Below are 16,840 nucleotides of genomic sequence, written 5' to 3'. Positions count from 1 at the left end.
AATCTCTAAATCAGATGGTTTGCAGTCAAATAAATGTTAAATCCGTTGGAACTACATTATTTCTGATGCAACAAATATATTTTTATTCCAGTTTTCCCATAATGGTTGAAACTGTAATTTTACCGATACTGATCCTATTGCAGTACAAATTCTCCTTATTTTCTCCCTCAACAAAGAATATGAAAATCTATGAACCAATGCCATTTCCTTGACAACCACCTAACTAGGCTAACTAGGGACTTGAACATCATTTAAAAATTATGTACCCTTTATAAGTAGGCCTACCAGGCATTCCAACTGGTAAAGAACGGGTACTTTCCACTGCTTTGAGCTTTCAACAAATTCTTGGCCCCGTTTGCAGTAATTAGTAGAAGGAAAGCTTGATTCAAGGCAGAATTAACTTTCATTGAATGGCCTTACTATTGACGAACGACAAACAGTCGCAAAACAATAACAATACACTGCCAAGGAACCACGAATGGCGCAATGTAAGGTAATGTAAATGTGCAGAGTCCATGTCCATGTATTACTGTTGACATTATTATTATATTTGTGACAATGTTGCTGCAGGTGCTATAGCTTTTCTATAACCTTATGATATATTTTAAAAATAAAATAAGATTTAAATAATTTGCAGCACCACATTCATAACTCTTTCCTACTACTTGGTATACAAGCGATCACTTCATAAACACTGGCAGGCTTACTACACTGCTCACTTGGGTATGAAACTTTACAACTTCAAACGGAGTCCTATATAGTTTCTTATTTTCGTTTTATCATCCTTTCATTCATATATCTCTCTTGTTTAATCATCCTTGTTTATATATCTCACTTGTTTTAATGTTGCATGATAGATACTTTTTTTTATCTTCAAATTTCATAGTCTTATAGTGACTGAGTTTGGATGTTACTAACCACTTACCACCAACTTTATGGAATATTTCTTCAAGACTGGAACTGTCTGGAATATAAAGATACTGTATGCTAGCTTTTTTTTTTTTTTTTTTTTTTTTTTTTTTTTTTTTTTGAGGATGTGGACTTTTTTGTGTGGTATTTTTTTAATAAAACCGGATCCCTCCTCACTGTAGCCAGTGTCCAAACAATCTTTGTACACTACTTAAAGTATATTATACAAATATAATAATGGAATTAACATACGTGATAAAGTGAAGTATTTGATTTTCAATTTTGGAATAATAGGATTGTATACTTACATATTAAGTTTCAGTAAAAACACTTTGGTGATTAATTGCCGAAATATCTAGATAGATAAAATATAATATTTGAGCCGAAAGCCAAGCACTGCGACCTATGAGATCATTCATTGCCGAAAGGGAACTTGAGAGTTAGAGTTTTTTTTTCAAAAGGTGTAACAGTTGCCGAGACAAATGTTAGAAGAAGGTAGAAACTAACATGGAAGAAAGAATATGACTGGAGGTAACTGCATTAACATGAATGAAAAGGGTAGCAGCTTGGGGCCGAAAGGGCACTGCAAAGTACAGTGCACCGGGTGAGGTGCACTGACGGCACTATCCCCATACCGGAGAAATATCTATAGATGCAAATTGTTTAAAGTGGGCCACCAAAACATGTTAACAACGCAGGTATGGTAGCTGAGATATTCTGATATCTTCAAAATAGGGTTGAGGAATATGACATCAGTCTATTAAAAATCTAGTTGCATAATAGTGTTCCTGCAACAAATTGCAGCCAGAGGTGATCATTCAGTATTCTTATTTTTTTAAGATGACATTAGTCCCACGGATGGCAAGAGGCTGGACTTTTACTTTATCGGATTATAGAGTTCAGGCCAAAGGCCCACGCATGGGAAATAGTCGTCATTCAGCGGTGAAAGGGAAATTGAGAGTGAAGGTTTGAAAGGTGTAACAGGAGGAAAACCGTGTTGTTGGACTATGAAATAATTGTTAGGGAGAGTGGATAGCAAGATGGAAGAAAGACGATATGAATGGAGGTGCAATAAAAGGAATAAAAGGGTTTGCAGCTAGGAGCTAAAGGAACGCAGCAAAAAAAAAAAAAAAAAAAAAAAAAAAAAAAAAACTTTGGTAGCCTGCATTGCACAACGTATGGTTGCACTGACAGTACTAATCCCTACTTTTTATTTATTCATTTATTTATTTGATATCTCAATGAAAATGAGAAGACTAGGAGAGCTTGTTCATTCAAAGTAATAAGCAGAAATTCACAGGTAGATATAAAAAAGAAGAAAGAGTAGATGAGAACAGCTCAGTTACCCAGCAAGGAAACATGAAAAACTAATCCACAGTGGGAAATCAGTAATGTGTGTTGCTTAGGAAAAATATAACCAGTCACGTTTTTCAATGCCAAGAAGGGAAAACTTTTTTTAAGATATGTACGTAAGAATTAAGGATAAAAGGGGGCTTTACTATTTACTCAAATACACACACACCCACGTGGTAAATTATCTCCCAAATATACAAGTAGCGAGGCAGTTAACTGTTATAATAGGGATACTACAGGGATTCATGAACATGCAATAGGCTACCAGCTGGCTATCTTTTTCGTTTTCTTTACAAAGGAACTAAGTGTCCCGGGTGGTATTGTGATCACACGAAATAAGGTAAATATAAGTAATGAATTTGTCATGAATCAACTGAAGTTTTAAGATCCCTGCATCAGAACAAATCCACTGAGAATTTAGTTCCCGGTTCACTTACTGCAATAGTATCAACATTCGAACTGGAATTCTCTTTCAGCAACTCATCGAAGAGAGGATTTCGTTTAATATAGGTTTTTCAAAAGCGCAAACCACGACATGGCAGCGTTGCTATCCACTGGGACCAGAATTCAAAAGAATCTATGCCAGTCTATGAATATTCAACATTTCTTTTCTTTGTCTTCCTTTAAAGATTCGCCTTATTTAAAATGGGTATGGAAGTTACCGATTCTCTAAGCAGATGAAAATGATAGCTGCTGATAGAGTTTAGCTAACCACGTCATCATTCCAAAATACATAAGAAATATAGATTCCCAAAAATTATTACTGTACAAATTTCTTTAATATTCGAATGCATCTAGTAACTGTTACAGGTATCACCTAATATACACTCAATTCTTCGTGTAAAATTTATGAACATGAAAGTGACATATTTTGTGAGAATACACGCAATTCCAAAACAACAGCCTCTCTTATACAAACGCTTTTCTTCTCTGGAAAAGTTCAGAAAGGTATATTGAATGGATACTCGGGATGAACTTGTATTCTGTAAAAAAAAAGATTGGAAATGTTTGTTAGTAATTTGTCTTTTAAATACAACAGCAACTCTAGCTACTGTACTCAATTATTATTTTGGGAGCAAGATAGGATTAACATTAAGAAATGTAGCCTACTGGCGCTAGCAAACTAAAATTTCATGGTATAGAGAGAATTTGCAAAGAAAGAGCAAAACGATAAGTCTAATTCTGTAAGTACAATTTAGTGAAAGTTAAATCTTTTTATGAAACACAACTAGTTTTTCACACAAGCCTATCTATGTATCATATACTTATATACCAACATTTACAGTCTTCGAATGTACGCAGACCCTACATCCCTTTATGTGGCAGATAGAAGTTCAGTATTAGCAAGAAATATGCACAACCTGAAGCCTCAGGTTCCCATCTGTTACTTTCTTAACTTTCCATGTAGTCTAGATAGAAGCCTGCAAGTTTAGAAGGCTTGGAGACGGTAATTCATTATGGGAGGGATAAGTTTGTATGATAATACTAAAAATACTAACCTTTCTCTATCAAAATTTCATTTTGTTATATTACATCCCCATCCCTTATATATGCACAAATCATGTTACTGTAGCACAAAACTACAACTGTCTTACCCAGGTCGAAGTTGGAAAGTGATTATTCGTCCATCACCTGCACGATCAAGGGCATCAAGGTCTGCCATGTCAGAAGGAGGCAGTTTAAAATCCCACACCTGAAAATTTGAAAATCAATATCTAAGAGAACTGTGGTACACAGCAAATGAAACAACCAAATGCACGTATGAAATGCAGTGTACTATACGGTCTCTATGAGATGATGACTATCTGAACGAAAATGACACGCTATTCTTTTAAAAATGTGCCGTTTATAGAATACAATTAAAAAACATGTAACAGTTGGTTTGGTTCCATGTGCTCTGGCAATAAGTTAGATTAGCAACTGAATTAAAGTGGAAAATCTGACATAAAAACGATAATGACGATAAGAATCTTTTGGCGGAAGTTACGTTAACCTAGGAAAGATTGATTGTGTATTATATCTGGCATCACAACATACCTAGGAAAGGCACAACTCAAAATAAAAATTATGTATCGGAGAGTAGACAAATATCATCAACTAACCTGGAAGTTCTCTTTAATCCTCTCTGGATTGCTGGATTTAGGGATGACAATTAATCCGAGCTGAATTAAATGGCGAAGAAGAATCTGCGCTGGTGTTTTGTTGAGACGCAACGCCATTGAGGTCACAACTGGATGCTCTATAAGTCGCGGATACTTTTCACAGTCACCCCTGAGAGTTAGAAGAGAAGCAGTGTCACAAAGCACTTTATCCAACACAACGCTAGTGATAAATAATGTACATACACACGTCCTTGAAATTAACACATTTTTTTCATGGATTTCAAAGTCATAAGAACAATATTGATAAATACTGTATCTACAAAAGATAGGAGTGTAGGCCTACTATAACATCACGACTCTCTCTCTCTCTCTCTCTCTCTCTCTCTCTCTCTCTCTCTCTCTCTCTCTCTCTCTCTCTCTCTCTCCACACACACACTGCTATTCTTGTATAAAGGACATCACAATCCAATCTGATAAAAAAAAAAAAAAAAAAAAAAAAAAAAAACATTGTATACTTGCAGAGCAGATAAGTACACCTTAACTTTCGAGGTTTTAATTTTTTTTTTTTTCTAGCCACTTGGAATTGATAAATTTAGCAGACATGTCACCTATTGAGATATGGTGCTCCAAGAGGACAGTAGGCGCAGACAGGAATGTCAAACTGTCGACACAGTGATCTTAAAGGTTTCTGTTGATGGTAAGCGTGAACTTCTACTTGAAGGTTTACGGGTTTGATTCGACACACTGGAAGAGGCAAAATTATTCCTTTAGTAAAGTTTAATGTGAACAGTAACCTTGACACAGTTTCTCTTACCTGGTACTTGAGGTGCCTATATTTAGGGGCAAATGCAGAGTAAATTGTGGAGGGTTAAAGATGAACATAGAAAAGAAGTCCTTTTGATCAAAAGTTCAGTTGATGTCAACGACTCATTATCAAATTGAGATGAATATAGTAATACAAAAAACCTGAGGACTTGACCAGAATTTATAGTTTTGAGACATCATTATGTGCATCGAAGAGATGTTTCAAAATTGTCTATGAATTAAATATCTAATTTTTTTACATAAAGTTGAAATATGTATCTGAAATATTTTAACCAAACATGATGAACAAAAATCATCATAAAAATAAACTACATCTCACTTTGATAAATTTTATATGCAAATATGAAGTAATATGTTCAATTCATATTAAAAAAATAAAAACTTTTGTCAGGTGAATATTTTCTTTACAGTGTAAAATTTATATCGCTAAATATGATTCATTACCTTTCATAATTCTCTCAATCTGCTTGCTGTTGAAGTTTGAGAGCCCAATACCTCGTGCTTTTCCTGCATCAACCTACGTGAAAAATAATTCTCATAATATGGCACTAGTAAATACTGTAATAAAATCTAAAGTTTTCTGGTTCAAATGGTGATTTTATAAGGGCAAGCTAATAAGATCCAAAGACAATGTCTAAAGAAATGACAGAAATCAGAAAAATAACAGATTGGAGGCAGAATGGAAAACCACTGAGCAAGTGTAATGGTGGATGATTGGAAAACCATTTGGGGTTCATCACTCACTGGCGGTCAGTACTCAGTACTATGCTATGAGGGTGAATTGCAGCACAACCAAAACTTTAAAGATGAGATACCTACTCGTACAGTGCTGTGCACCAGCATTTGACAACTTTCGATGGTCAACTTTCATTTTTACAGGACTTTACAATATAACGTCTCAGGTCCCCGAAATCAGTCGCCATTGTGAATTTTGCCATTAGTGGAAGATACCTTATCTGTCTAATTTCTGTAAGATTCGTCTCAATGAAAAACTACACTTGCCTTCGGGCCTGTGCAGGACAATGAATGAGGTTTATTCATTTGAAAGTGTCTGCATTCGTGTTGCTGAGCTACTACAATTCCATTTCTTTTTGAAGACCATAATTGCTTCCTCGAGGTCATGACTCAACACTTTCCTAACCTTTTTCCTCTTTTTACTATTTTCTCTTTAATTAAGGCCTTAGCTAAATGAGGGCACAGGTTGCCACCAACACCTTATGTACATACACGTAAACAAGCATCCAAGAAAAGAAGCGATTTCTCTTCTTTATGCACTGAATAATCATCAAAGCAAGGTAATCACACAAAAATGAAAAAATACATACATTTTATCACGAAAATTTTTTTATGAAAAATATATAACCATTAAGCAATATATCCTAGAATGCTAATTGCTTTGAGCATGTAGTACAAAATGTTTACTGATGTCATAAATAAAACGCCATCTCCCAATTAACATTTAGCATTTAGAGAAAAATTTTTAATCTGCCCATTCCTAAAATAATGCTTCGATGGTCAAAGTTATGCAAAGCTATACAGTATGAGAAGAAACATTGCCTTTTACACTTACTTGTTGCTCCATAGCCTTGTACACTGCCTCCAAATCAGTGCTGAAGTCTAGGATTCTACCTTTTACATCGTCTTCACCTTCAACTAGAAGTAAAAAATTGGTGATATAGTATTATAAAATTACAATTTACGTGTAACTAAGGGATAGATCTGGTTATTAATATATAGTAGTTTCGTTCAGATCTTGATGTTTCTGGAATATGCACGCATTTCCACAAATAGTCTGGAAATATATCCTTAATAAACAGATTACGTAAAACCTCCAAGAAAACCATAGTTAACATGCTTGTAAACACCAACAAAAATCATGAAATAGTATCACTAATAACTGGAAATAAGTGTTTCTTCAAACTAAACTTATGCACGAAATAGCTTACATTTTGTTAATTGTTCTCGAACAAAATAGAAAATTAAAGATATCCTTTCTCGAAACTGCAACAGAAAAGCGCGCTCGGTCCTTTGGAGCTATAAAAATAATACAAACTCTCTTGACTCATAGTTTGAAATAAAGTAAGATCCAATTTCCAGAATATAGAATTATCTAATACGAGAAAAACACTAATATGTACTAAATGTACAAACCTGGATGTTACCAGGTTTTTACAATAAATAATGTGAAACTTGGAAACAAGTTTCACCCATTCATTCCCATTGCCCAAAAAAACAACCAGATTTTCAATATATAAAAAAAAACGAGGGAGATAAAAGACCAAACATTAGTGGGTGAAGATGCGTAAGAGTCCGTTAAGAATGCAAGGCTAAGAAAAGAAAAGAAAAAGCTTGAGTATAATTCATTATGACATGGTTGAAGTGAAGAGGAACTGGATGGCGCTGTACTAGAATTGTGAATTAGGGTATCAATGTTATTCAAAACGTTAACAAATATACAAAATACAGAATTTAATGACGCCATATTTACGTATAGCGGAGAACGGAGCGTGAATCAGATACAAGTCAACGTAATCAACCTTCAGCTTCTTCAGCGACTGACTGAGGCATTTCTCCACATCACTGGCTCTGTTACCATATGGAGGCAGCTGAAAACAAAATGAAAGAGTAAAAAGGAAGAATTCTTTGTAAAATGAGTCAAATAAAGGTCCATTGCGAGTGTCTTACGTCTCCTGCCCCATATCACGAAAGGGAAGGTCTAAACTTAGCATTTATTTCCTCATTAGTGTATATGTAAGGCAAAACTTAACCTGTGCTGACATTTACTACAGCACAACTCTTGGACATTGTCATCTTTATAATAATTATATAATAACTGTACCAGGTACAAACAAGTCAAAATTCTTCACAGACGTTGATAACAAGAAAGATAATAGCACAAAGTTCAGCTCAAAATCCTCTAAACAGCTCGCAGTGGAATAAGCTTCCCACACAGCACATTCTTACAGTGTACTTCACATCAACATCTCAGTTAATAATAATATATAATATATATATATATATATATATATATATATATATATATATATATATATGTGTGTGTGTGTGTGTGTGTGTGTGTGTGTGTGTGTGTGTGTGTGTGTGTGTATGTATGTATGACTGTGAAATATTTTCTGTTAAAACAAATTCCGTTTAATAAAAAGGAGCCCACAAAAACACCAAAATGTAGAAAGTTAATGCTATATTTTTAAGAACCAACTGTCTCTCTCTTCAGCCGGTTAATGAATGAGGATAAGAGTTTATTTTTTTTTTTTAAGCCAGCCTTCTGACGGCTCCTGGAGCAGCAAGAAAACTGGGTAAGAGTTACAGAAAGGTGGTATTTATACAAAAGGATCCAGAGGTCAGCCATTACATCACTCCATAGTTGACAATTCCTTTCTAATCATCTTAATCGCTGGTTGGAGGAAGAGTTTATCTATAATATCTGAGTCCTTTCAAAAGGAGTCTGGGACTCAGATATTACAGTTCTTCCAACCAGCAATTAAGAAGTTTAAAGAGAAATTGTCAGCTGGAGTGACGTAACGGTTGACCTTTGGATCCCTTTGTATAAATACCGCCTTTCTGTAACTCTTACCCAGCCAACGGCCATACCACGTTGGAAGCACCGCTTCTCGTCCGATCAGCGAGGTTAAGCAACGTTGGGTCTGGTCAGTACTCGGATGGGTGACCGCCTGGGAACACCAGATGTCGTTGGCTTCTGTATTTTCCTACGGGCTGCTCTATGAGCAAGAGCCCGTGCTGGCATAAGGCCAGCTTAATCTCATACAACAACAACTCTTACCTTCATTCGTTACCTGCCTGAAGAGAGAGACGCATGGTTCTCCGAAAAATAGCATTAACTTTCTACAGTTTGTGTTTTTACAATGTTATGTTATTGATTGTTTCCCTTTTAATAGGATTAAATACTGTTTGACATATAGTTGTCCATGCTACCATGCTAAATCAATTAGCAGCAACGTCATCGAGTAGGGCTTCACTAGAACAAAAAACATGAAAGTGAAGGGAGCCCAGAAAATGTTTTTGACACACAAAAGTCATCATTCCCATAACTATCTTATAAATTTTCTCAATACAGTTATAAGTAATAAGTCCTCAAAGATTTTCTCGAGAAAGATATTAGCTTAGTCTTACTTTAGTAGTGATGAAAAGCTCATCTCTCGACACTCGACCAGTAGTAATCCAGTGCCTTAAAACATCACCAATCTCATCTTCATTTTGGTAGAAGGCAGCGGTGTCAAAATGCCTGTAACCACACTCCAAAGCTGCACTGACTGCCTTTCGAAGATCGTCGCCTTTGCACTGAAAATGTTAACAGACAATAATAATAATAATAATAATAATAAAATAATAATAATAATAATAATAATAATAATAATAATAATAATAATAATCTTCTTCCCAGCTTTATCCCTATTCAGGGTCGCCGTTTTTAATGTCTCTTCCATCTACCTCTGTCCTGTGTCATTTCCTCCTATACTCCCTTCTCCCTCATATCATCTTTAATACAATCTCTCCACCTGGTCTTAGGTCTTCCTCTCCTTCGTGTTCCATCCACCTCCACGTCCATCACTTCTCTTGTCATGTGTTGCTCTTCTCTTCTCATCAGTGGCCATACCATCATAACCTTGCCTCTTGCACCTCCTTTGATGCTTCATTGTGACTTTACTGTACCCCTAATATGATCATTTCTAACTCAATAATAATAATAATAATAATAATAATAATAATAATAATAATAATAATAATAATAATAATAATAATAATAATAATAAATACTGTTCTATAGTTTTTTTCATCACGAGCACATTATTTACTATTATTAGCTCCATTATGTCAACGCAATTTCCTAGACACTTCACAAAGAAGAAGGCCTACAATCCATCTAGCTGCTGTACGACAAGATAAGGTTAGGTGTTATATATGCCCCGCAGGAAAATAAGTGCAAAAATGACCAGCTGATAAGTATGTACTCCTCAATAGAAGATGAAATAAATAAAGCAGAGGAAAACAAGGAAAAAGTAATGATCCTGGGAAACTTCAACTGCAAAATAGGGAAAGTCATCTCCAACAATAAGGAAGAAGTGACTAAGGGAGGAAAAGCACTGCTGAACCTAATCAAACAAAACAAACTAATGTTATTAAATAATCATAGAAAATGCACTGGAACATGGACAAGAATACAAAATATGCAGAAGTCTATTATCGACTATGTAATGATAAGGGAAGAAGATGAAAGAGGAGTACAGGTAATGGAAATAGATGAAACAAAAGACATAACTCCATACAGGATATCCTCTGAACTGGTGCACTCTGACCACTGTCTTGTGGAGTGGTCATGAACTGGAGAATAGTATGCGAGGGAAGCAAGAGTGGAAAATATGTGATAGATATAAGAAAGCTGAAAGATTGCAAAGACAGACAAGCCTTGGTAGAAATAGCAAGAGAAAATGGTCCAATAAAACAGAAATACACCAAATGGCAAACAGAACTGGACAAGATATTGAGAAAATGTAAGAAAAAAACCAAAGTGAAAAAGAAGAAATCAAGAGTATTAAGAGACCTAATGAGGGCTAGAAGGAGAATAAAAAAGGAAGGGAAAAAGTTCATTAGTACAGAAAACAAGAGGATATGGCAGGTACAGGAGAAATTAATAAGTGAATACATTATTAGAGAAAAAATGAAGGAAGATGGCATTAGAATAAAGGAGACAGCAGCTGAAATAAAATCCAAAGGGGGAGTAAATGGAGCAGCCTTTTGGGACTTCAAGAAAAAACTTGACGACACGAAACCAAATAATGTGGTGGCAGTAGGAAGCAAGGAAGGGAAAGTAATAGAAAATGTTGAAGAAATTAAAAGAGAATATGAACAATACTATAAAGATCTATTCATATCAGATCAACCTAAAGATGAAATCAGTAGGCTAGCAGATAAAATTAACCTCCAGTACCAGAAATGGATGTCCATAAGTGGGACAGGAAAAACGGAAAAAATCCAAAAGTCAAGTATTCAAGATGTGGAAAAAGCAGTAAAGAACCTGAAGAATAAATACACCCCCGACTGTCAAGATATAAATAATATAATTATAAAAAGTTTGGGTACACAAATGACTGAAAGTCTGGCACTCTTAATTGGAGACATTGAAGAGGAGTTAAACACTCCGGATGAATGGGAGAAAATGAAAATATTATCACTGCATAAAAAAGGAAGCAAACTGGAATTAGAAAACAAGAGAGGGATATTCATTACAAGTAAAATAAGCAAGGTATTTGAAAAAGTGAGGATGGAAATAACGAAGAATGAGTTAAACCAGAAGATAAGCCGGTTCCAATGTGGTGGCATAGAGGGAAGATCCACAGTTGATCACCTGCTAACCTTAAACGCAGTGATTGACTACAACTCACTGTTAGGAGCCCCAACGTACATATGGTTTGGGGATGCGTATAAATGCTTTGACAAACTGGATCTGAAGGACTGCATCAAAGAGATAGGGAAAATGATAGGATGGAAAGATGCATGGTTGATAAGAAAAATTAATGAAAATGGCAAAGCAGTCATAAGATGCCCAGGGGGAGAAACTGACACAATTGACATAACAGAAAATGTGAGGCAAGGTACAATTTTTGGCCCAAAGCTATGCAGCATAGTGACTGACAGAGTAAATTATTTAAGCAGGAAGAATGTAACACTTATAAAAAACGTAGCAATAGAGTCCCTAATATTTGTTGATGACATTATGTTCCCCACAAGCAGGAAAGAAGGAGTAGAAATGGCAATTGGCAACTGCCGTAGCCTAGAGCAGCTTAAGAAATTTACATTTAATACGAAGCCAAGTAAGTCAGCAGTGCTAGTAATAGATAAATAAGCAAAGAAATCAGATGTACAAATAAAAACAGAACTTAAAAATGGCCCAATTAGTAGCGTGAAAGAATATAAGTACTTAGGAGAATGGTAGGTACACACTGAATGGTTCAAAGGAAGCAAGTATTAAAACGAGAAATCAAAAGGTTGAGTACCTACTAAGAGAAATCAGAAGATATGGGGATGTTAACAAAGTAGGAAATATGGCACTAGAGGTAAGGAAAAAGATCTATGAAACAGTAGCTGTACCAACCTTATTTGCCAACATAGAGACGTGGAGTAACGTAACGGAAAATGAATTAAATACGCTAGAGAAAATGCAATATAGGATCCTCCGAGGAATGTATGAACAACCCAAGGGCACGCCGTATTGGGGAATTATAGCCGAGTCCGGCATATGGCCAGTAGCCAGCAGAATTGAGCATAAGAAGTTAATGCTTTTCCACAACATAATAAATTCGGAGGAGAAAAGATTAGTAAAAGAAATAGTTGAAGATCAGTTAAGAGCCCCATATGGGCAATGTTGGACAAAAAGTGTGGTGAACATATGCACCAAATATGATATAGAAATTAATGGACTAAGAGAATATCCTAAAGCAGCACTGAAAAAGGAAATAAAGAAAAAAATTAATCAAGATATCCAAGTGACTTTGAGAGAAAAGAGAAAAGAAATGAAGAAGCTGAGATTCATAGACGACTTCGAGGAAAACTAGTACATAAGGGAACTGGAAACAAAGGATGCGTGTATCATTATGAAAGCCAGACTGAATATGTTGAACTTAAAGGCTAACTTCCGGGGCGAATTTAAAGACGAGGTCTGTGAAATATGTAGAGTGGAGGAGGACACTACTGAACATTTATTCACGTGTAAATTATTACAAAAAGCAGATAAGGATATAAATTTAGGGACACTGGTATCCCCTAACAGAAAACGGAGAATATATAAAGATAGACCTTAAAATTAAGAATGTTCTTAACCTGAAAAGCGATGGATGTCAAAGCTAAGTAACACGGCTCTGCCTCACTTATAAAGAAGCAGAAATGAAAGGGAGTTTGGGTAAAAGTAAATAAAGCTTTGCACCTCATAGTGTAGTGTGCCCGCAACTGTGTTTGTGGAGTGAGCGCCTAGGAACCAGGAACCATATTTGTATATATATATATATATATATATATATTATAATATCTATAATATATCCTATTATATATAATATATATATATATATATATATATATATATAATATATAAAAGCTTAGTAATATCGATTTACCTGGAGATAGAAATAAATTCATCTTCACAAAGATAATGCAACCTCAATTTTCTGTTGGAATGGAGATCGACATAATATGTCGATCTCCATTCCATGAATTATTTATCATAAAAAAAATCAATGCAAATCCAAACGTCTGTTGGAATGGAGGTCGACAAATTAATTATTTATCCTCGCAAAAATAATGTAATCTTAAACTTCGGTTGGAACGGAGAGAAAAATAAATTGTCTATAATTAAAAAAAAAAAAAAAAAAAACAACAATACAATCTTAAACTTCGGTTGGATTGAAGATAAAGGAAATGTCAGTCTTACAAAAAATAATGAAGAATCGAATATCGATTTGAATAGGTATAAAAGAATAAAGGATCTATCCTTACTAAAATAATGAAGCCTTTTAAATTATATACGAAGGTATAGGAATGCTATTTTTTCATCAAAATGACATGCAACCCTAACTGGCCAAAAATTGTCATAATTCTCAACTTCGGTTGGAATGCAGATCAAATTATTTACTCACAAAAATAATGCAATCTCAAACTTCTTTTGGAATGAAGATTGACAATTGAATTATTAGGTCTCACAAAATGATACAATCTCAAACTTTTGTTGGAATGAAGATCGACGAACAAATTATTTTTCATAAAAATATTGCAGTCTCAATCTTCTGCTGCAATGAAGATCAACAAGTAATTTTTATCCTCACAAAAATAATGCAATCTTAAATTTCTATTGGGATGGAGGTCAACCAATAAATGATTTATTCTCATAAAAATAAAGCAATCTCAAACTTCTGTTGGAATGGAAATCGACAAATAAATTATTTATCCTTACAAAAATTTCAAATTGTAAAGTTCTTCAGAGGGCAAAAACTTGTACTCGCGACAAATCAAAATTATTGTTTCTCAAAAATGAGTAATAAAATTCATCATAGCTTCAGAAACGACATCTGCCATCTCTCTTTCTACGCACGCTGGGAGAGAGGAGAACCCAATGGCTTTGTCTCGGAAGATGCTATCATTGACAAAGTAGTACATGGAAAAACTGTACACTAATTTCCTTCATAAGTTTCCTGTTGACTTCAAAATCAAAGCACCAAAATCATAATCACCTAAGATTACCTAAAACACTGTCTTCATTCTAGGTTACTAGCTGACCAACCCAGCACTGCCCGGGGTAACTCTGAATGGCAACCGATAAATTCTCTCTTTCTAATCTTCTGTTTCTTACCCTCTTTCTTCTCCCCAACACCCGCTCTGCTCTCCCTCTCACTCTCTCTGTCACACCCTGCCCAACCCCGAACCCCTTTGGTGCTATTGATGTCTTACCACCACAATATGCGATAGTAAGTCATATTTATTACATTTACTGAGAATCGAAAGTCATATTTACTACATATACCGAAAATTTGGTATCATAAATTCGTAACATTATTAAGTCTTCGGGCTGAACCAGCCCCATTTCGGGGGAAGGCCCCTAAGTTTCATGCCCATCGGACCAGTTGTTTGGCCGTGATTAAATGACAGATGGATGGACAGACATAACGCCCATTAAGTAAGATTTGATTTCCATCTCCTATCTTCAATCAAATGCAAATCATTTAAAATGTTTTGACCAAATATAAATTTCAAAATATTCGCTGGGCGCAGACGAAGACTTCCATATGCATTACTCTAATAAAATTTCCACTAAAACTCTTTGGGTTTCATTTGCATATCTAGGTTACAAATGTGTGTACATATATAGTATATTCATCTATTCTTAGCTCTTTTATCAAACAATAATTTATTTTTAAAGTTCTCTCTGACGGCACATCTCGCTAGAAAGCTATTGTTAGACATACCAGAGCTGTACCAATTTGAATATCTAGGTTACAAATGTGTAAATACACACACACACACATAGTTAAGAATGGGTGACAAATATAATATATATATATATATATTAATATATTATATTATATGTAATATATAGTAATAGAATATGTATATATATCAATATATAATATATTATAAATATATATATATATATATCTATATATATATAATGTATAATTATATGTATATATCTGTATAGATACGTATATATTATCGACATCTATATATATATATTATAATATATAATTTTTTAAATATATATAGATATATATATATATATATAGATATATATATATATATTGTCAACCATTCTTAACTCTTGATGTCGTACTTAAAATTAATTTTTTAAGTTCTCTCTGAGAGCACAACCCACTTGGAAGCTATTGCTTTTATAAAGTAAGGTATTTTGTTAGACATACCTGAGCTGTACCAAGGCCAATTACTGGGAAACTTTTCCCATTATAAAGCTTCACTGAAGGCACTGTCACTGACATGTTGAAAAGCGTCCCTCTCTCAGTGGTTGGGGCGAGAGTATTAAAATTGTTACGAAGGTCCACAGTGATTGATCCTCACATGGTATCTTGTTACTATGCTATACCATCAATTATGCCTAGTAATCAAGTCACAACCTTCTCTAATAATGCATCTAAGCATATATTTTATTGCGAATTAGTATCTGAATACCTTATTGAGATTAAAAAATATTCTTAAACAAAATCAAATTTAATTAAAACTCTACAGTATGAAAATACTGTATAATCACCGAGGTTAATCCATCATGTGATCATTCCCATGATAACATTAACTGATAACACGTAAACTCTTGAGATAAGCATGAATAGAGTGCCATCTCATGCTAGCAATGCTAAACAGTTTCAGTTTTAAAACTTATTCCAATGAACTGCATTAATTCATTTAGATATCAGAAACACGATACCACATGAAAACTCTTATCATTATTATTTATAATGCTATTTCTTACAGTACTTTATGTAGCAAATTAAAAGGCCAATAAATAGAATAACAAACTTAAATAGGGGCTTTACATTCTGAAGCAACATTATGGTTTCTGTTATACACACAGATATTAACACTGCCTATCAAATCTAAGTATATTGAAGATAGCAAAGCAGGAAATCATCCTTGTGATGATATGAATCATTATTATTGAAAGTGAAAAGAAAAAAAAAAACAATGTTACCAAAACAATATTGAATCATAAAGGTTGCTCGATATCCCCATTGCTAGATATTTAGAAAACAATAAAACCAGACATTCTCAATTCCTCTTGATCTGCGACAGGTTCTGGAACCTAACCTCACGAATCTTTGAGGTATTACTGTATGTATGTTTGTAGTATATATATATACTATATATATAATATATATATATATGTGTGTGTGTGTGTGTATATATATATATAAACTATATATATTATATATAGATATATATATATAAATATATATATAATATATATATATATATATATATATAGTATTATAATAATTAATTTATTAATTATTAATATATATCATATCTATATATATATGTATATATAGTATATATAGATATATATAGATATATATATATATTATATATATATATATACAGGCAGTCCCCGGGTTATGATG

At 34.1% G+C, this 16,840-nt stretch overlaps 1 protein-coding gene and 1 non-coding gene across 2 annotated transcripts; one reads left to right on the top strand and one right to left on the bottom strand.

Moving 5' to 3' along the window:
• Positions 1 to 3,017: 3,017 nt before the first annotated feature.
• LOC135212038 (1,5-anhydro-D-fructose reductase-like) lies at positions 3,018 to 15,858 on the bottom strand. The gene is made up of 9 exons (XM_064245347.1): positions 15,629 to 15,858; positions 9,339 to 9,506; positions 7,678 to 7,795; positions 6,760 to 6,842; positions 5,634 to 5,706; positions 4,973 to 5,108; positions 4,365 to 4,533; positions 3,858 to 3,955; positions 3,018 to 3,245 (listed from the first exon to the last, which is right to left on the bottom strand). The coding sequence occupies exons 1-9, from the start codon at positions 15,701 to 15,703 to the stop codon at positions 3,203 to 3,205; spliced, it is 963 nt and encodes a 320-aa protein (XP_064101417.1). The 5' UTR covers positions 15,704 to 15,858; the 3' UTR covers positions 3,018 to 3,202.
• On the top strand, positions 8,785 to 8,903 carry LOC135212366 (5S ribosomal RNA). The gene has a single exon (XR_010313891.1). It is a non-coding gene; the product is annotated as a 5S ribosomal RNA (ribosomal RNA).
• Positions 15,859 to 16,840: the final 982 nt, after the last annotated feature.

The sequence above is a fragment of the Macrobrachium nipponense genome, chromosome 40 (assembly GCF_015104395.2).
Source record: "Macrobrachium nipponense isolate FS-2020 chromosome 40, ASM1510439v2, whole genome shotgun sequence".
Classification (NCBI taxonomy): domain Eukaryota; kingdom Metazoa; phylum Arthropoda; class Malacostraca; order Decapoda; family Palaemonidae; genus Macrobrachium; species Macrobrachium nipponense.
Note: the sequence above shows the minus strand (reverse complement) of the source record. Positions and strands in the feature narration are given on the sequence as shown.